Source organism: Scylla paramamosain, chromosome 10, assembly GCF_035594125.1.
Source record: "Scylla paramamosain isolate STU-SP2022 chromosome 10, ASM3559412v1, whole genome shotgun sequence".
NCBI classification, from domain to species: Eukaryota; Metazoa; Arthropoda; class Malacostraca; order Decapoda; family Portunidae; genus Scylla; species Scylla paramamosain.
In genome coordinates this window covers 21,131,932-21,153,222 of record NC_087160.1, presented here as the reverse complement: position 1 = coordinate 21,153,222, position 21,291 = coordinate 21,131,932, and the positions used below count along the sequence as shown (strand labels likewise).

The 21,291-nt window shown below is 44.3% G+C and overlaps 1 protein-coding gene and 1 long non-coding RNA gene across 3 annotated transcripts in view; one reads left to right on the top strand and one right to left on the bottom strand.

The window, feature by feature from the left end:
- Positions 1-1,745: 1,745 nt before the first annotated feature.
- LOC135104329 (uncharacterized) overlaps positions 1,746-21,291 on the bottom strand; it is a 33,463-nt gene continuing 13,917 nt past the window's right edge. The window contains exons 2-13 of one of the 2 annotated variants that reach the window (XM_064011603.1): positions 19,910-20,298; positions 13,900-14,175; positions 13,552-13,710; positions 13,049-13,161; positions 12,684-12,901; positions 12,308-12,458; positions 9,166-9,336; positions 5,988-6,138; positions 5,537-5,714; positions 4,310-4,421; positions 3,714-3,990; positions 1,746-2,979 (exon numbers count right to left, since the gene is read on the bottom strand). In XM_064011603.1, the coding sequence (XP_063867673.1) occupies positions 2,852-2,979; positions 3,714-3,990; positions 4,310-4,421; positions 5,537-5,714; positions 5,988-6,138; positions 9,166-9,336; positions 12,308-12,458; positions 12,684-12,901; positions 13,049-13,161; positions 13,552-13,710; positions 13,900-14,175; positions 19,910-20,298 (2,323 nt within the window). In that variant the 3' untranslated portion in view covers positions 1,746-2,851. The remainder of the gene's footprint in view (positions 2,980-3,713; positions 3,991-4,309; positions 4,422-5,536; positions 5,715-5,987; positions 6,139-9,165; positions 9,337-12,307; positions 12,459-12,683; positions 12,902-13,048; positions 13,162-13,551; positions 13,711-13,899; positions 14,176-19,909; positions 20,299-21,291) is intronic. The other variant, XM_064011604.1, reaches the window with a different exon arrangement.
- LOC135104335 (uncharacterized) lies at positions 12,388-12,965 on the top strand. The gene is made up of 2 exons (XR_010270404.1): positions 12,388-12,525; positions 12,661-12,965. It is a non-coding gene; the product is annotated as an uncharacterized LOC135104335 (long non-coding RNA).

The following is a 21,291-nucleotide window of genomic DNA, read 5'->3' as shown; positions in this document are numbered from 1 at the left end:
GTCACCGCTCGTCCCGCATTTTAGTCACAGTCACACGCTAGTAAAAAACATGACTAAGCTGGAACCGTCAAGGTTAGTCTGGATCCTACGATATAATTCCAACGTTCTTTGAAAATCGTGCAGAAATAAAACACAAGTCCTTTAAAAAATGGTAAAAAGGCAATAGATTTAATTGACAGCTTGATGGTAAAATTAATATGCATTTGCCGATAGGGTTGTGAACAGTTGGAAGAGTCTTCCTGAGTGGGTGGTGAATGGGGCTAATGTGGATATATCTGACAAATTTAGATAAGCAGTGGAAAAATCAAGAACAAAAATATAACTATAAAGCACCAATTGTGACCATCACTGCACACGGCCACACAGTTGATAATATTATAACCTCTGAACTGGAGCCACAGGCGTAAAGCTTCTTCCAGACGATCTTCTGTAAGTATCTGTGAGTATGGTACTTACTATACACCAGTCCAGGGAGGGAGACACTGGAGCCAGAGACGCAGAAAGGGAGCACAACCTCGGCCACCCTCCACCGTTTCCTTTTCTTACCAGCGGGTCACATTCATCACTCCTTGTTCCTCACTGTGGTCAAATTTGTCGTCCCATCGAGCGGACATCACTGGTTCGTCAGTCTCTGTGCCTCACAGCGTCACCTGGCACAGTAAGGAGTCTGCACGGAGCGGCAGTGTTCCATAATTTGTAGAAAATCTCGGACACGTAACACGCGATGTCACTCTCTGAACAGTGTGAAGGACACTGCTGTCCCGCTGTTTCGTGGTGGCTTTGATGAATCACTTTGATGTGATCAAATGAGCAACTGCAAGGCAGGCGTTAAATGCAAGTTTTTACGTGGTTCGTTGCACACGTTTGTAATACAAAATGAATTATACAGCCATTTTTCCTTTTCTATACAGCAAGCGTGTGATACCAGCCAGAATGAAAAGCTCGCATGTAACGCCTCACCTGTGAAGTCACTCTATCACATCAGAGTTAATCATTAAAACCAGCTCGAAGCAGCGCGTGAGCTAGTCCGGCCAGAGTGAATCAAACCAACCACAGAAAACGTGATTCTGTAAGAGGCCAACTAGGCTAGAATATAACCATGCGCCAGACGCCTCCATTCAAGTTCTGATTTTGTCTTTTCTAGCGGTTCATTAGATTCTATTCTTAAGATGCACTTAGTACTATAGTTAACAGGGGTTTTATGACCTTGGGTGACAGGTTATGATACTTGCGAAACAACATCGTTTGCGTGTGTTGCAGATTTGATATATTCATGAGATATTGTTTAGAGTTTTTTCTTACGGCAGAGAAGAAAAAAAAAGATCCAACCGGGAATATTTTACCCTTCAACCACGTGGCTAGTAGCCCTTATTCTGCAGTGACATGAATGCCTTGCTTCATCATCCAATTTAGAGTTGGTCACAAAGTCTTTTCAATACATGGTGGTGTTGCTTACCAATCTAGAACATCCACAGTAAGCCTGAATGGTAATTGACTTTGCACTTTCTGTAAATATTTTTAAGGGAATTTTAATCACAAAATATGTACTCTTAAATTATTATTATTCATCTTCTTTACCCTGAACTCATGAAAAGGGGGATAAAAACAAAAAAAAATATGGGAGTTGGGAGGAGGTGGGATAGGGGAGAATAAGGAATGGGAGTCTGGAAAAACAACGAAGGATGTGGATATGGTGGAAGACAAATCCCATTGGTAGGAAAGGATGGCAAAGAGAAACAAGCGTATTGATGTAAACTTTCTTACTCATCATGAAACAGATATAGCTTTCAATATACATTCATAATTATTACGCCACGTGAAAAAATAAAGGAAATGGAATTGTTTCATCCTATCCAGCAGCTTCCGATGGCCTGCGAGTCGTCCACCGCCTCACCACAACCGTCACGGCGCCGGCGGAATCCTGACCACCGCCGCCGCCTCAGTGGCTGGCGCTCGGCAGAATGCTTGGTGCAGGCGAATCCTGTTGATCGGCGAGTGCGGCAAACCAGTGAGGTGGCCGCGCGTGGAACTGAATCCCTCCTCCAAACAAGTCACCGCGTATACTGAATTGAGCATTTCCTTACAGATGTTTCATATCAAAATACACTTCGGTACTTTGCCTCTGGAAATTAAAAGAAAATATATCTTCATTAACGTTGAATATTATCTTGAAGCCACAACACCCACAGAGAGGCACAGAGAGCTAGCCACCGCGCTCAGCCCTCCTAGCGCGGGGCAGCCGTGTTGAGAGGGCCACGCCTGCCCAGGGAGCCGCAGTCAGCTCTTGAAGTGGAAAGGAGGGATGATCCACGACAGTGATAAACACTTCAAGACGTAATCCTTTAACACGTCGAGGGGCGACCACAGCAGGTGTCAGGCTGTGTCGTGACGCTCCCTCTCGCTGCAGGGTTGCCGCGCGCCGTCTTAAAGGTGACATGGGTGGTTAGTGTCCGATACTCTTACATGAAGGTCGCCGCGTAACGAGAACGCCGGCCAGATGAACGTGCTCCTCAGCGGCACACACACGCCTACAACACACTGCTTGGGTCCACCACATCCATAATGATTGGAACTAACACAAATTACGGGAACCGATGAATCACAAAGACGACACAAAATATTGAAACCAAGCAGTCTTTTTGTAACATTTTGTCCTCCCGAGTACACGCCACCGCCTGTGCTGGGGGGACAGAGCTATGAGGAGATCGGGTTTCATAAATACGCCACGTTTAATCCACTTTACACAACTGATGGTGAAGGACATAAATATTAAGTAGCCGGTTGTTGTGACAGGCAGGCTCGTCCAAACACTGCAGAGTTAAGCACTGAGGAATAGCACGTTTGTGAAGCGTTACAGCGTCACCTGGTAGTACTGGGAGAGCGGTCTGGTGCAGGCCGCCGTGGGGCTCGTCTGGGCGCAACAGGACCAGTGCTTCTGTCCCGGATGGCCCTTGTGGTTGTGGCCGCACCCCATGTAACCTGCGGGGGACACCTTAACGTGGTCACGAGACACACACATACACACACTCTCTCTCTCTCTCTCTCTCTCTCTCTCTCTCTCTCTCTCTCTCTCTCTCTCTTTTTCTTTCTCTTGTTCACACACACATTGGTTAAGTCTTCCTAACAAAGTCTTAAGTACGGACTCAGTAGAATCTAAGTTTTGAGGGAAAGAACATTCACCATCTGACTTAGGAAGGCCTCAAAGGAATCTTAACATAACTATGAATGTATGATTAATAAAGAAATAAGAAAAATTAGGTACAGCAAGTTTTAGAATGTGGAGAATGTTTCGTTGCACTCTGGCTAACTGTAATGAACACTCGACTCGCTAAACTTAGACACTGTATCCATTAAAAAAGAAGAAAAAAGCATTTAGAGACCACCCAAAACAAATAAGATATCAGTATACATGACATACAAAAGAAAATAGTCACGCAAAAATGCAAAATATTAAATTAAACAAATTGAAAATACCCCTACCACAAAACAATAAATAAAATAAAATAAACAAATACACAAGCAAAGAAATAAATAAATATATACACAAATCAGTAAACAAATACTCGTAAATAAAAATTCCCATAAATGCGAAGCCAAGCAAGAAACCACACGCGCCATTGAAACTGACAAACCGACAAACACACAAACTCTTGAAACAACATCGAAGTCAAAAGAAGAAAAAATAAAAGGGAAAAGTTTACAATCCGCCTTACCGTGAATGGTCGCCCCGCAGGCACAGGTGGCGGTCTTGTCCCCGCCGCTGGAGCAGAAGGCGCAGCAGTGGTACACGCCGGTATGCTGCCGAGGCCCGCTTGACCCCTCCCGTGCCCCTCCACCTCCGCTTCCGCCTCCACCTCCTCCGCCCCCTTCCCGGCCTCCCTCCACGGGGCTCGCTGTGGTGCTGGTGGTGGTGTTGGTGGTGGTGCTGGTTGTGCTGCTGCCGCCACCACTCCCACTGGCTGACTTTACGGTTATATCCAGTGGACTTCCCTGCGTGGTAAAAGTTTTCACCCGATTAGGAGTATTCATTGTAGAGACAGGGGCGAAATTCACAGTAGTAATTGTAGTAGTAGTAGTAGTAGTAGTAGTAGTAGTAGTAGTAGTAGTTGTTGTTGTTGTTTTGTTGATGCTGCTACCATTGTTATTGTTATTGTTTTTGTATGGTAGTAGTAGTAGTAGTAGTAGTAGTAGTAGTAGTAGTAGTAGTAGTAGTAATAGTAGTAATAGTAGTAGTAGTAGTAGTAGTAGTAGTAGTAGTAGTAATCGTAGTAGTAGTAGTGGTACCAGTCTCAGACCATAGCACACTCACCATGACGTGCTCCCCCTGCAAAGTGACGTGCAGGACCCCGCTGCCCGCCACGGGAGGGCTGAATACTATCTCGTAGGAGCCGTCCTCACGGTCCCGCACAGAGCACCCACACCTGCAGCGATTGGAGCCGAGTTGTCGTAAGTGTGGCAGAGAGTCAAGCTTTTATTGTTATGGTCATATTAGGAGGAGTGGTAGAATGAGGCGTCTTACAAGTCTTGCTGTGATGTGTGGTGGTGTGCAAAGCCTGAAGCTAAGAGGAAACTGCACTGCATAAAATTCCCTACGTAGTGTATTAACGTTTGCCTGAGTTGCAATGATAACAGGAGGAATAGTAGACAGATGTGTCTTAAAAGTCCTGCTGTGATGTGTGATGGCCTGCAAAGCTTGAAGTAGCTGAGAGGAGAAAGGAATGAACTGCCCTGCATGAAATCCCTTACGTAGTGTGTTTACCTTTGCCTGAACTACATTGATAACAAGAAAAATGGCAGTGTCGTGTCTTACAAGTCTCGCTGTGATATGTGGCGTTCTGCAAAGACTGAGGCAACTGAGAGAAGGAAGGAATGAACTGTATTGCATCAAATTTCTTACGTGGTTTGTTTTACCTTTGGTGATTCATATTTACATTGCCCAAGACACGCCTCGCTGAGCACAATCCCTTGCTGTGATGATGCGTGTGTGGATGTGATGGAAGACTTATGGTGCTGGTGTTGTATGTACAGAGTAAATGTATCGTATGGTCAGGTAGTGAAAACAGCTGATTAAACCACGAGGGTGTAGCAGGAATGACTGGTTATTAAAAAGTGTGTGTGTGTGTGTGTGTGTGTGTGTGTGTGTGTGTGTGTGTGTGTGTGTGTGTGTGTGTGTGTGTGTGTGTTGACGAAAGTATTGTTGAGAATCTAATAAATGAGGGCTCACACAGGCAGATCACCACTACCATCCCGTGCGTGACACAACAAATGACGCCTGATTAACAATGCGAGACAGCTTCACACGGACCATGCAGCACGTGTTTAATAATGGAACCAATGTCACACAGGAAGCGAGTGATATGTACAGAGAGGCGATCACACGAGGCAGAAAAATTATACGTATGTACAGTACTGGATGCATTAAAGAAGATGGTGCCGGGGGCCTTGGCGCCACCACCACCATCACCACCACGAAGCAATGTGTGAATCGCTGTACAGTATTTTGTAGGAAACATTTGCGTTCCATTATTTAACTCACTCAACAGCCAGTTTAAGGCAGATAGACGGAGTCACATACAGTGTGGAGGAGGCATCAGCTGTCAGGAAGGAGGCGGCCACTGTCTCCCCGCCGTGGGTGATGGGTTGCCCGTCCTGGTCACGGGCCACCAGCAGCGCCACCACCCGCGCCCCCACCGTAACGCTGCCCACTTCGCACACTGTAGAGTGAAAGGACACACAGGGAACAGTCACAATTAGTCTCGCCCCACCAGGTGTTCTCAGGTGCGTGCTTCTCACTATGCTCAAAAATGGAAACATCACAGTGGTCTGTTATTTTGCCATGAAATCATATGGATATTTTACCTCTACACGCCCATTGCAGCAGACTGTGTGAAATAAAAATGATTAAAGGTGCTTTGGCGGCAGGGAGAAAAATAGAGATTCACCGCCGACAGGAAACCGCCAGGCCAGGCTGCTACCTTGCTACTTACAGGGCTTGAGTCTGGACTGGGCAGGGTGAGCGGGTGAGTCTGCGATCACTCCCTGCAGCCTGTGGCCCCGCACCCTGCCGGCGCGGTGCTCACGTAGCAAGTCCAGCTTCTCCCACTGTGACCAACCCTCCACTTTCTCCTTTAATAAAGTCTGAAAAAAACAACAACATGCTGTAATTTCATATTGTTAATATAATAATCATACGAGGCTGCTTGTTGCGCGGAGCAGGGGAGGCAGCGATAGGCAGGCACGGGCAGCAGGTGGCTGTGTCAAACGCGATCGTTCAGGAAAGTGTAAAATGAATGCAGCAGCAGCGTCTATTTGAAAACAAGGATAACTGTGAGGGCACGAATTTTTACCCAGCAGGTGTTACGTGACGGCAAAGTGCTGAACAATTACTTAGTGTTCCCATTCAACTCACACGTGGCTTTCTTTCGTCACAAAAATCCTGAGTTACCCAACAACTCGATATTTTTTTGTTTTTTCCCGCTCTTGGCAAAATATATGTAATAAAAAATGTACTTTACGAGGCAGCGTTAAATATGAAGGAGTGAACAGGGGTGGGAGTGAAAACAGCGAGTAGTGTCTTTTAGTTGGAAATGTGAATTATTCTTCCGATGATCACGAACTGGATTAATAATTATCGTTTGTCCAGATAGAGTACTGACAGAAAGCAACATACAAATATACTGATTTAGATTTTGTTACTGTGTCTTAGTATGAAATGCAAGTGATTCTTCCAATGATCACGAGCTAGACCAGTGTTGTCGTTTGCCCAAGTAATGTACAGGGAGAAAGAGACACACGAGTAGACTGGTTTAGATTTAGTTACTCATCTCTTTACAGCCACGTGGGGAGACTGACAGGAGTAATGCGTTGGCTGTGAGGAAGTGAAGTAGACACAGAGTAAGATTAAATAAAATCATTACCTAGAAAACAAGATACTGTGAAATATTCCAGTTAAATGTATGAAGATATGCACAAAAAGAAGACAAATGATTACGAATAGTGTATCCCTGAAGATATGCGAGCCAGAATTGAATACATACAAACAAGAAACAAAACAAATGGGGACATAATAAGTTTAGATAGAATCACTACCTAGAAAACAAAATACTACGAAAAATTCCAGTTAAAAGTATTAAAATATGAACAAAAAGAATACAAAGAATCGAAAATATTAAGTATCTAGAAATGCATGAGCCAGAACTACCTACTAAAAAGAGAAACAAGGAAGTAAAGAAGGGGAATAGTTTGCCACGATGCCATTTCCTAACCGCCTTCAATTATCTAGTCTAGCAGCTACATTTCCCAAAGCAATTTTCAAGGCGCCTTTGCTGCTCCCGTCACCGTCACCGCCAGGAATGTGGTTGCTTCGCCAAGGAACGCCGCAGCTTTGTCTCCGAGCACTGACGCAAAGAGGTATTTCTGTCTGGAGGTATTCGTGCAAACTCGGTCACAACACTAAACATCGAAGTTCATATTTGATGCTCTTCGTCACGTGTAAAGACATGAACCACCAAGAATAAAAATCTAACACACAGCACACGCATACATCACACGACACTGAAAAATAAGGAGAGGTGAACAGGATCACCATACATCGCTAAAAAACATATCGATCACACACACAGCATACACACGTATCTGTCAAATGATTCTGAAAAATAGGCAAGGGTGGATAGGAACGCCATACACCACTTCAAACTCTATCAGTCACCCACCTAGCATCCACCCAGCAACACATGACGCTGAAAAGTAAACTAGAGTGGACAGGAGCACATATATCATTAAAAACCGTATTAGTCACCCACCCAGCACACACCAGATAATGAAAAGCAAACAAGAGAGGACAGGGATGCCAGCACTACCCTTGGATAGATATGTAAAAAAACAGGTTTAAAATTCTGAAGGAAAATAACCAATCATCTTCACGAGCTGCCATCTGGTGACAAGTTAGCCAGTGTTAGCATGGACACTTTCTTTTAACTCCTTCGTTTCCAGACAAATGTTTCCCTTCAATATCTATAACATTTAAGACACTATTTGTGTGCTGAACTCTCTTAACCCTTTCACTTCGATATGCAATAGTACACAACACTAAAAGCAATGTTTGAAATTTGAAAAACGTGTACAAGTAAGAAGGGAATGAAAAAAAAAGAGTACATTTCTCAATCTCTATACAGCACAATATATGAAAGTGGCTGTGGAACAAGAAAAGATGTCTCGGAGTTGTTAGCAATTAAGGAAAGATGTGTCAGCTAGTAGTTAAGGGGTTAAATAGCTCCATAGCTAGAAAAGACGAAGTTCACCTTATATTTTGTCTTTTTTTTCTCCTCCTGTGTCTACATGCAAGCAATCTTTACAGTGCTATGAAGATTAGGTTAGGTTAGGTTAGATTAGGGTAGGTTCTCCTGTATCTCCATGCAAACAATCTTTACAGTGCTGTGAAGGGCAACGAAGGGCGACTGTAGCACTGAAAGAATTAAATTGATTACAATAATGTTTCACGAATAAAGATATGAAAGTGTTTATTACTTACATATAAAACTGTGTTCGGTAATTAACTGAAACGCTATGGAATATGAGTGAAATATGATGGGATACGTGACACAATGAGGAAAGTATGTAAATGTCATCGTACAGATTTCATTTTATGTACCTGTAACACGTAATCGGCACAGGTGTAATGCTAAGTCTACATGCGCAAATTTTGTTATTGTTTTTGTTATTGTTGTTGTTGTTGCTGTTATTATTATTATTATTATTATTATTATTATTATTATTATTATTATTATTATTATTATTATTATCATTACCACCATCACCACCATCGTCACTATCATAAGCAGTAGTGTTAGACATAATTACACTAAATCTTGTGATAAACTTACCATATAAGCGCACTCTACGGTCGAAACACAGGCATTATCTTAGCCTCCCCTGTACTCTCACTTGTTTACTTGCCTACCATGAGAAACTTCTGAATAACAACGAAAAAGAGACAGAAAAAAAAAAAAAAAAAACATGTAAAACAGGGTAGAGAGAGAGAAAAAAAAAATAACGAGAGAACGAGAGAGAGAGAGAAAGAAAAAATAAACATGAAAACAGTACAGGAAAAGAAGCATGCAAACAAAGGGAGAACCAAGGCCCTAAGCGAGGCAAGTAATCAATCACCTGGAGTCTGTGTGTGAGGAGCGGCGCCAGGGCGAGGACCTCCGCGTGGCCGGCGTGGTGCAGCAGGTCGTGGGTGAGATCGCAGCCCTGCCTCAGCCACGCCGCCGTCTGCCCCGCCTTCTGGGACTCCGTGACGATGCTCCGCTGGGATCGTTCGCACGCCTGCCGCACCTGTACTGAGGGCACCACGACGCTAGAACGTTGGATTGGGTGTGATTGTGGCTGTGTGATTTTGCTGTGACCTTACTGAGTTATTGGAATAGTACGGTGCGAATATACAGAGATAGTGTTGATAGATAAGTAGGTAGGTAGGTAGATAGATGGATAGATAGATAGATAGATAGATAGATAGATAGATAGACAGATAGATCAATAGATGGAAAGATAGATAAATAGATGAATAGATAGATAGTTAGATAGATAGTAGGTAGATAGATAGAGATACTGCAGATAGAGTTCGAATTAAATTAAATTAAATTTAAATTTAAATATCTTTATTTTCCACTTAAACAGTGATTATTCTTTTACATGTACAGTAGAAAAAATGTGGTAAAATAAAATAAGATAAAATAAAATGAAAACGTAGAGAGAGAGAGAGAGAGAGAGAGAGAGAGAGAGAGAGAGAGAGAGAGAGAGATAATAATGTGGCTTACAGTAAGATAATTAACCAATTTAATTTCAAACTTTTCCTCCTTTTCTCAACTAATTTCGCTCACTCCGGACTTCTCTCCGCCAACATTTCATACGCGCAGCCAAACTTTGAGTCAATCAATGGATCGGGGCTCCCTTTTCCTGACCATTCAAGTCCACATTACGAAAACCCTTTAGTTAATACCACACGTAAGATACTAAAACAACCTTCTTGTTACAAATAAGCCAAACAAATCCATTAACCTTTATTCAGACAATTAACGGGTCAAGGTTAGAAGGAATATAATCATAAACACACAGATCAGATATATTTATGTTTGAATGTGTTGAAGATACACGTCTTTTTTGTTTGAACCAATTAAGATCTTTTATGCATTTACTGGAATGTTATGTAAACCAGCATTATTTTGGTCAATAAAACTAACTAACGGGACAAACAACATTAAACGAGGCGAAATGTGCGTGCGTTTTGTAATTTCATGCAGTTTCACGTCTTTCAGTTCTAGTATGTTTGAGTTTCAGTTGAAGGTCAAGGTAAGAAGAAAAAATGATCATTACCACGCAGGTCAGTTTATACACAGACAACATCAAGTGAAGCGAAATGTCTGAGTGGTTTGTAATTCCATGCATTTCCACGTAATTCATTTCCAATAAACCTGAATATCAGTGTTGTAATCTTCTGAATTGCAATGTTGGAGTGCGTGACGATAAACTGACCTATTTAGCTCCCGGGCACGGATGCCTTAAATATTACTCACTATCATTATATATTTACATGTCAAGGAAAGAGTCCAGTTTTTGTAAGCTTGAATTTCACTATTATAATCGGCTGCATGGCATTATTAGAGGTAATGGCGATAACTGACCTATTTAGCTATTTCAATGTCAGTTACTATCATTATACATTTATGTGTCAAGGGAGGTCATCACACAGGGGATACTTTCCCTCGTCAGCCACAGTCACTGCAGGGAAGGCGAATGACTGATTGATTCCCGGGAGTGCGGCGCCTGTGTGTCCCTGCTTGCCAACACGTCTCCCTGGACATGACGCATTAGGCCACATCTGGAAGCTCTGCGTTAAACCCCAGGCCTGGGAAGGGCTCAGATGCTACACTACAACACAACCTGCGCATCTCAGGTCGTTAACTTGCCGACCGGTGGAAGTTTCTCGGTAATCAGTCGGAAAAGTCTCCCACTTTTTCAAGACACCTCCTGACCTGGATTGGCTATTCTTTAGTATTCTTTTTTCTTTCACGGGAGAGGCAGTTAGCGGGTCTTTTCTCTTTTTCCTCTTTGTTTTTGCCTTTGGGTCTTCCTGCCTGGTGCATATAAAAGACTAAGTAATGGTCTCGGTTCAGGGCAGGCGATAGTGCCACCAGAAATAAAACATACCTCGCACCCTGACAAGTGACCGGAGCTACAGACTAAGACGTGGATTGCAGGGAGGCGCGTTGCCTTCACAAAGTTATGTCAAGGTCGAGGATAATCTTCAGCTAATCATGAACACTTATGTAACTTTTCCAGAGATACATTTCTTCACACAAAATATAGCTGGAGAATAAATATAAATATTCTCTGCTCACATATAAAACGACCAATGCTCTCCTTCCACGGCAGCCTCCGAGGAGTCATGCATCTTTGCCTCTTACTCGGAAAAGTTGTACGTACACGTGACGCAAGGTGTTAATAATTGAGGGAAGTGCAGCCTGGCGGGGAGAAGCATCGGCCTTACTTTTCCTTGGCGGTATATTGCCTTGTATTAATGATGACTGGCAACACTCCTACGCGCACGTTCTGGCTGCTGCTCCTCTTCCTTTTACTTATGCAAAGGGTTGAAAAATTAAGGCGCGAAAGTTGTCTACGTACATGGTGAGCACGGTTAGAGAAGTGTGTGCTCGTGTGTGTGTGTGTGTGTGTGTGTGTGTGTGTGTGTGTGTGTGTGTGTGTGTGTGTGTGTGTGTGTGTGTGTGTGTGTGTGTGTGTGTGTGTGTGTGTGTGTGCGTGTGTGTGTGTGCGTGTGTGTGTGTGTGTATGTGTGGTGAGAAGGAAGGAATCCATTATTATACAAATGTTTGCTAATAATTCAGCCATCACAAAATCGCCAGACTCCCAAAGTTAAGAATATTTCATTTTCTTCTTTACCAGTAAATTACTCGTAGGTATGACTTGACCTTCATCCTAGAATGTTAAACTGAATTTATGTTGCAATACTGCAGCTCAGATGGAATTATTCATAATGTGGTTGTATAATTATTCATACTGTGGGCTCTTGTTAGACTTCCAGGTATTCTTGATGAGTCATCGCGTCACTACTGACCTTGAATATACGTTATTAATATGATTACATTTACTATATCCTCGTTTCTTCATTTCCTGGCAGTCGTAGGTGCGTTAAGAGATGCATGAGTTTAAAAAATAAATTACCAAAGAATAAATTGCTATCCCAGCCACAACACAGAAGAAGAGTGTGTCTGCCCGCCCCGTGACCCACCTGCTTGAGGAGCGTGTGGCGGTGCTCCTCCAGCGCCAAGATGTAGTCGTCTATGAAGGTGTTGACCTGATCACAGACGCTGTGGCCGCGCTGCTGCACCCGCGTGGCGGCCCCCGTCAGGTCCTCCACTGTGGTGAGCAACTCCCCCATCCTGCGGCATCATCAGCACACTCATGAAGCACACATTGCACATCTGTGGTGACTTGTTATACAATGAGGTAAATATCAGATGGTATAAGCTGTGTACTTCCATGTACTGATACTTTCTCTTGATGCATTACACCAGTACTAACTTTACACACTCCCTCACGTCACCATGTCCCCTACCTCTTAGATACCTCTATCCCTCTCAGATAACAAACAAACAACACAACACCTTTCCGTGGCCTGCTCCAGGAGGTCGGAGAGGTTCCTGCGGGTCTGGGGCGCCTCCTGCTCCACGGTGGAGGTCTGATGGCCGCAGTGGAGAGTAGCCAGGCAGGCAGCGCAGAGGGGCTCCTGACACCCGCGGCACCACCACCCGACTTCCCCCTCGCCGTGGGTGGAGCAGACCAGAGTGTGGGCCACCTCCCGGATACCGTGAATCCTCGCCTCCTGCAGAAAAAGAAAGGTAATAATTGCACTGTGATCAGAGTAATGTATTCTATAGAGTTCAAAACATTATGTTCAGAATAATTTTCAAGTCGCTAAATAGCTAAAGCACTGCATTGGTTAGACACTGAGGATGCTGCGGGGACACACCTGGAGGGAGAGCACCTTGTGGTGGGCAGTGCGTCGCTGGCGGGCGTGGGAGTTGCTACACAGGTGACACAGGTTGGCAGGGCAGGTGTCGCACCGCTCTTCGGCCACCACCTCTGATGGAAAGGAATGAGAAGAGACATGGGTAAAGGTGGAGCTAGACTGAAAGGGAGAGAGAGAGAGAGAGAGAGAGAGAGAGAGAGAGAGAGAGAGAGAGAGAGAGAGAGAGAGAGAGAGAGAGAGAGAGAGAGAGAGAGAGAGAGAGAGAGAGAGAGAGAGAGAGAGAGAAATACGAGCTTGTGATGTTAATAATCCTAAGTGTGTTGAGAAGACAAAGGAGGAAGTATTTATCTAGTATTCATTACCTGTGATGTCTTACGATTATAAACTAATGATGATGTACGAGTATTTTGTTAATTAAACTCACTCGCTTACTCACCTACTCAGTCAGTCATTCACTATCATTCACTATTCATTCACTCTCAGGCAATATCAACAAATCTCACCGTCCTGGCAGAGATCACAGTAGATGATGGTGCTGGAAGAGTTGAGAGCCTCGAGGACCAGCTGCTTCTGAAGGATGTAGTTGAGAGGGAAGCACTCTACGCCCCCGGGAGGAACGTCAGCCTCGTAGCCACACTCGGGGCACCACACCACCCACACCGCTGCCGACACACACCAGCTTGTATCCTCTAACATGCTTTATCTCGAAGTAATTACCTATTATGTTTCGAGTGAGGACAGAACACTGACACATTACTGTATCTATCATGGGAGTTTGTGCTGCTAATAAACATGACACAACGCAAGCCCAAAATGAGAACTCGTACATTCTCACACACTCTTGCACTGACCTTTACTGTCACAGCTGGATGACCTTCCACTCGACTTGGTTCTGGAGGAGCACCTGGAGTCCAGCGTACTCGACGGGGACAGCATCATGTCCTCCTGCATGGCAGCGTGCTGGGCGGCGGCGTCGCTGGGCGTGGGCGTGAGGGTCAGCTTGGGCACGGGGCTGGTGCTGCACGAGGTGGGGGACAGCTGGGTCAGGAGCTCGATGACTGAGTCCAGCTCCCTCGAGGCGGACTCGTGCGCCTCTTGGGTTTCCTGAGGCGACATTGTGGACCTTTCTGAAAAGTTGAAAGGATTTTCTTAGTCATTACGTTCAGGTTTGTGTCTTGATTGCTTGTCTTCTTCCTGCAGGCTGCGCGTAGTGTGTCTTGCCATGGCTGTGGTGGGTTATAAGTGCGGTGCAGTATGATTGTGTACCACGATAGCCGGGCCACTAACTTTTCTCATCTATTGTATTTACTTTTCTTCCATTTTATCTTGCCTTCTGCCTCCTAACCTTGAACCTTTCCCTCTCCCCCTCACCGAAAAAAAAGTGATTGCATATCATATTTAGTGACTCAGTGTTGGCCAGAGTATTGCAGGCTGTTAAGAGTGTCATGGGTGCCCTGTGCTGTGATAATGGCGTGCGGTGATAAATAAGGTCGAGCGCCATGGGAGGGGGTCAGTGTGTCTCCGCTTTGTCATCAGGTATTGGTTGCGCGTTAAAAGACTAACGGATGTTTTGAGGATTCACGTCAGTCTGCAGTGGAGAGAGTGACACATTATTTCAAAATTTAAAAAGTATCGTTCTGTTTCTTTTTCTTTTTTCCATCAGCCAGTGTTTGAGATTGGTGACGCAGTTCCATGCTCTCTCTTTCGTATTGTTCTTTATTCATGGTGTTGTAGGCGGGGGCAGGTACGTACGGTCATGGAAAGAGGTCAAGTAATGTGCTGTACCTGGGCTTGTATTCTGAAACACTTCTATCTTTACCTCGATTACAGTCAAAAGGCTCTAGTTGAAGTTTCACGGGTTTTTAATGGTATTTTTATGGTTCTTGTGACAGATTAACAATATTTCTACATTGTTAACAGGAGAAACACTCTTGAGAAACCCGCTAATCATCTCTGTAACCTTTGAAAAGAGTCGTGGTGAGAGAGCAAAGCATTTCTGAATACGGGCCTAAGTTACTTTCTGTGTATTTTTTCATTCTTCCCCTTCAGTCTTACGTTTTCTGATCAGCTGGTAATTTTACATTCTCCGGTCTGACACCTTATAAATCCGGACAATTCATATATTCTTTTCACATCAGAAGACTTAAAAGTTGTGGAAAAAACACTAAATATAATAGAAATAAGTGTGTCACATCGTTAAACTTCCGCCCATGACTGTTCGTACGTATTAACACTCAGGAACATAATTTTTCTTTCCATATAGCGCATCATGTTTCCAATTTTCATTCCGGCCCCTTCTACTCGCCACTCGTCCACCCATGCACCCATCCACGCACTCACTAGGAGCAGCGGCCAAGAGCGGAAGGCTGACCCTCAATAGGTGCTCTCCTGGGATCTAATTAGGACACGCAGAGTCAGAAGTCCCTGAGTGGCTCTACATCGGGCTGCTGGGTGCTCCTGCCGGGTGTTCCTGTGCGTGGGCGAGTGGGGCGAAGGGGGAATGTTGCAAGGGTTACTTAAAGGTGAGTGAAGCTTGGTAATGTTGGATTTAAAAGAGCTACGAAGAAATTGGTTCCCAAACAGAGTGGTAGGTGACTGTTGTAGACTAATTACGTTGTTAGTCCTGTGTTAATAGGGAGTTTTTAAAAGATTATATAAATATTTGTGAATGAAGATGATAAGTGGGTATAAGTAAATAATGTTTCGCCCAGGTAGTGCCGCGTGTAGGACTATTGGTTTCTTGCAGCTTCTCTTACATTCTTATGCTCTTACGAACCCACGGTCTTGAAAAATTATTATTACGATGTTGTGGGACCACCTAACATTTCAAGATATTATTTATAATGAGGACAAGAGCGGCAAGTCACCAAGATGTGTCCTGCATTATTACGATGTTGTGGGACTACCTAACATTTCAAGATATTATTTATAATGAGGACAAGAGCGGCAAGTCACCAAGATGTGTTCTGCAGCTCGTTATGATAAAATGAGGCACTTTTCAGTTTCGCTTTAACATTCCTTGCATATGTTTCTCTAAAATGATTTAACATCGATTTTATATTATTCAAAAGTTAAAAAAAAAGTTAGCCGTTTCACGTCACCTGACTACCTTGTGAAAATTCAAGGCGATATTCCAAAAGTATAACGCACCGCACTGCTAATCCCGCGAGTCAATAACTAGAGGCTGGCGGCGCCGTGTGGCTCACCAAGGAAAGACGTGTACAATACTAACAGAGACGGAAAGAAAGTAAGCGACTACAGTTAATATTCAAGGGACCACCCAGCCTTAACTCGCAGGTGTATGATTAACTCGCCACTCCTCCAGCGCCAGACCTGTGATAGCATTTAAAAATCAGGGTTTCAGCAGCACATATTCTGAAAGGTACACGCGGTAAAAGCATGTAGTGCGGGGATCCTGTCTTGTCCTATGCTTTAATCACATTTTGTTGCGGAAGTTCATTTAAATATATTTTTGTCAACAGATTTCAGTGCATTTCCGCAACAAAATGCCCTCACAACACAGGATGTCGCTGCTATTCTGATAAAGTCCCTCCGTCCAATCACTGGAAACATTACATCATGATACTTAAAATATATCAGCGTTAATTCTGTAAAAGAGAAGCAGCAAAAATATTGGAATGTCTGGATTTTAATGTCAGAATCAGGAGCAAGGCGGAATGGTTTCTTTTTCTTTTCTTTTTCTTTTCTTTTTTTTTTTTTTTTACGTAAAAGGGAGTCTGGCCAAGGGCTACAAAAAGGCAGGAAAGAAAATAAAAGGGAATGAAAATGTCAGTCCCTAAACTAGAGCCAAAAGGATTATTGTAGTTGAGATTCTGGAATAGACAACAACGAAATAAGCTGCTGATCTGGCTCATGGAAGCAGGAAGTCACTCATTCACAAGGACAAGACATAGTATGAAATATAAGAATGTCAAATTTTCATGCCAGTAAGAGTCGGAAACGAGCCAGAATACGTTTGAGATCCTGGACTAGACAGCAAAACAAGCTGATGGTCTTGCTCGTGGAAGCAGAGAATTCCTAATTCATAACAAGTGCGGATATTTGTACACGAGTGGTTAAGTGAGCGGCGCAGAGAAACAAAGAGATAAACAGGCGTGTGACAACGTGGAGTAAAACACAGCACGTTACTCACTTCCTCCACGCCACAGACACACAGGTAAACATGAGTGGATTGGGGGGAGGGGTGAGAAAACACAGGATGATGCAGATATTTAATTCTCTAACGTTTCGACAGTGAGTCTTCCTTCCTTCTCTCCGGGGAACGTTAGAGTAGTAAAGATCTGCTTCTTCCTGTGTCCCCTCACCACCATAACCCACACATTTGTCTGATCTATATAACAGGCAACCAAACTCTGGCCATCGGAAACCTGCATCTGCTGCCTACACAAGCGTTATGATAAGGCAGCTAATTGGGTGTCGATGGGCAAAGCATTCCAACGGTATAATAGCCGCCAGTTTTTCCATTGATGTTGCACAGCGGTACCAGTAAAACATGACCAAATATTTATATACAATAATACATATACTACCAGTGGAAAAACCCGAAGGCCATTATGCCGCAAAGTTCCGCCCATCAACAGTCAATCAACGACCTTGTTACGAGCCTCATATTGGGTCCGGATGCAGGAGTCTGATGGATGGAGTCTGGGTCACGTTCATTTGCCGAAAGCCGCGACATTTTTCCTTGTGACAACTGCAATTAAATTAGGGAAGTTTTATCGCCGGTGACCCCCTCACCCTGGCTGTGTGGAAAGTTTAATTTTTACAGAGTGGAGGTGTAAAGCCGCCATTACTGTATGCTAACTTGACCTACATGTACAGATGAAAGTGGATGTATGTATGTATGTGCCGTACCTTCACGAGTCCCTTTGTCCTCCACAGTGGGAAGGCTGCAGCGTTACCTGGCCAACCGTTCGTTAATCATCACCTGCACTTGACGGTTTTCATCAAATTAACAAACTTTGAATTTAAAAAGAGAAATAAAATAATGGAAGCCGGAGTTCCTTTCCAGCTTAACATCCTGAAATGAAACAGACGGAGGCGTTCTCACCACTTTTCCTCAGAGATCAAACGTTGCGAGGAGGAGAACAAATTTGAAACTGAAAGGTTAAATTGCAAAACGAGTAGGTTTCTCAACGGATAAAAAACCTCATCCCTTTCCAGCTCAACGAGCCCCCCACCGGCTCCCATCCCTTCCTCCAAATACCCGCCTCGTGTTCCTGTGATTTCTGAAGCCACACTCCAGGATAGGCCGGCTCCGTCTCCTGTTCAAGCAGCACACTGACGCTGCCCACGCCCTCGCGGAAACCAGGAACGGCTCAACGCATGGCAGCGACACACACACACACACACACACACACACACACGTCTAGAAGAGAGGGAACAGAGAAATGATATGATATTCCTGGACTTTATGTATACCGAAGCTCTCAGTAATCTATTAACAAGAGTGGAAGCCATCAGCAAAAATAAAAAATTAGTAAGAGAAATAAATAAGAAGGATCAGAGAGAGAGAGAGAGAGAGAGAGAGAGAGAGAGAGAGAGAGAGAGAGAGAGAGAGAGAGAGAGAGATGAGAACATGAAACAAAGGACGCATCACAGGTGACACACAGCAAGCCGTCCTCTTCAAAACACTACAAGTCCCGTTTTATTTTATATCCGTATGCACGCAATACATCGCATCCCCATGAATGCCGACGTGCGTGCTGATCATAATACTCCTTTGTGTAGACCAAGACTCTTTGGGCCGCATTCTTAAACACTTCGTACACTTCCTCGTCACTTCTCGACTGTTTTTATGAAGCATTTCGGGCAATTACGGTGGCTTTCAATGATGTTTTTTTTTTTTTTTATGATTATAGTAATAGTTTAACAGCATTTCTTTATAGTTATTAAGGAAAACACCCGTGAAAATGCAACTGTTCACTTCTCTGTCCCTTGGAAATTGTGTTTATGGGAGAAGGAAGCGTTTAAGAATACGAGTCTTATCCCTTTGCAAGCTTACGACAGAATGACACGTGTTGCCTCGCTGAGCTGCCCTGGGTGATCGCGGTGAGATACTTAACTTCAGCTGCTAAAAGATATTTGTTACATTGGCTTTACTTTCCAGTTGTCACATTATTCACTTTATAATGAACTGCTTTGTAAGTGAGATAAACGCCAGGAGCTGCCTTGTGTAGGGCATCTGGTCTTCCTCAGTCTCCTTATTTCCTTGTGTTATTGTGTTCCTATAATGATCATTCCTTCATTTATGTTATAGGTGGTATCTTTTTTTCAAATTTTATTGCTTATTTGCAAAGGAATGTTTATTTTTTTAAGGTTGGGAAGAAGGAGGAACATTTGAAGGGTTAAATGTCCGCAGAGGTAAAAATTTAGATGTTCAAGGTAAGGAATTGAGACATCTATGGTACAGTGCACCGCCATGAGGCATTCGACGCCCCGCGAATGCTGCTCCAAGCGGATGCAGAGAAAAGGTGCATTATCACCAGTATTCTGAGGCGCTTAGTTAGGTATCTCATTACAAGTGTTTTCAGAGGCCACAGAGATAAGATGGGTTACCACTGATGTTTTTCCCACTGATGATGAAGTATCCTTGTTAAACTATCACTAGAATCATGGAAACAGTACTGAAAATCCCATTAGAGTCTTAAAAGTAGTGGAGCAAAGACGCTGAGACTTTTGAGAATATATTTCTCACGCGTTAATAAGCCTCCGACTCACAGAGTAATACATATATTGTACATATATATTTGTTGCCCTTGGCCAGTGTCCTTCCTACATAAAAAAAAAAAAAATACACGTGCTATAATACATACGAGTACATACTCTTGCTTCACGTACCATAGAGATCCGGGGAGGTGGGTGAGGTGCTGGAGGTGGGCAGTCTCTCATCCCTGAAGTTTATCCCGGTGGTGGTAACACTCCCATTGCACAAAGTGGCTGCTCTCTCCCCGGGATCAGCCTCAGGGGCCAGGGACGGGGTGGGGCTGGCAATGGGGGTCGATGAGGCAGCAGTAATTTCATGTTCCTGCGAGGACCTGGAGCCGCACCTACTGCCTGGGATCGGGGTGGCCTGGTCGTTCCTGGAGGTGGCGGTGGCGGTGGATGCGGTGGCAGGAGGCGTGATCTGCGTAGCTCGGGTATGTAGGCAGGGCGTACACAGGGTGTGGAGGCACGGGAGCAGGCGAGGCTCCACCCAGCGCCGCCCGCACGCTCCACATTCGCTCATCCTGGTGGAGGACCGAGAGGGAGAAAAACGTTATGTCACAATTAAAGTTGGCCGTCACCTCCCCACTCGCCGGACATGGCAGGGGTGTGACCTCTGCTTGGCGGCGATGACCAGAGTGTTCAACTGTCAAAAGTGATCACCACCTCAGATTTGCGCCCACACGCACACACTCACACACACACACACACACACACACACACACACACACACACACACACACACACACACATACACACACACCTTTGGCCCTTTCCTTTATTTACAGGCATTCCAGTGGGCCCCAGGCTGGTGCCCTTCTTACATAACACATACAGGCACACACACACACACACACACACACACACACACACACACACACACACACACACACACACACACACACACATACAGACAAATGCAAACCCGGCACTATCACCGAAACATTCAAAGCGTCAATGCAATCTGATAATTCGATGATGTAACATTCTCTCTCTCTCTCTCTCTCTCTCTCTCTCTCTCTCTCTCTCTCTCTCTCTCTCTCTCTCTCTCTCTCTCTCTCTCTCTCTAACTCTACCTCCGTTACGTGCTGAGCGACGAATCGGAAGCATCAGGCACGCCCTGGCCTGGACGCAAAGTCAATCACATTCACCATTTACTTCGTGCACAAAATTATATTCAGAGCATTAGGCGGGAGGCGATTAGGCGACCCGCGTGGGGTATCAAGGTGACTCCCGCCTGATGACCCGCCGTCGTGCTGGGAGGTGGACTGGCCGCACCTACGTCGTAAATTTAGCTGGGTTTATTGACAAAAAAGAACGCAGATTGGAATACATTACGGAAGTGATAAGAAAGTAAAAAAAAAATTAGATGGTTTGGTCACGTAGTAAGAAGGGAAGACCAGGAATCGATTAAAAGAGCCTGGAGAGAAAGTCGAGGGAAGAAAATCGAGGGTAAGAGAGAGAGAGTGAGATAAGGGATGGAATTGTGGTAGAACTTCAAAGGATGGCAGTCACAG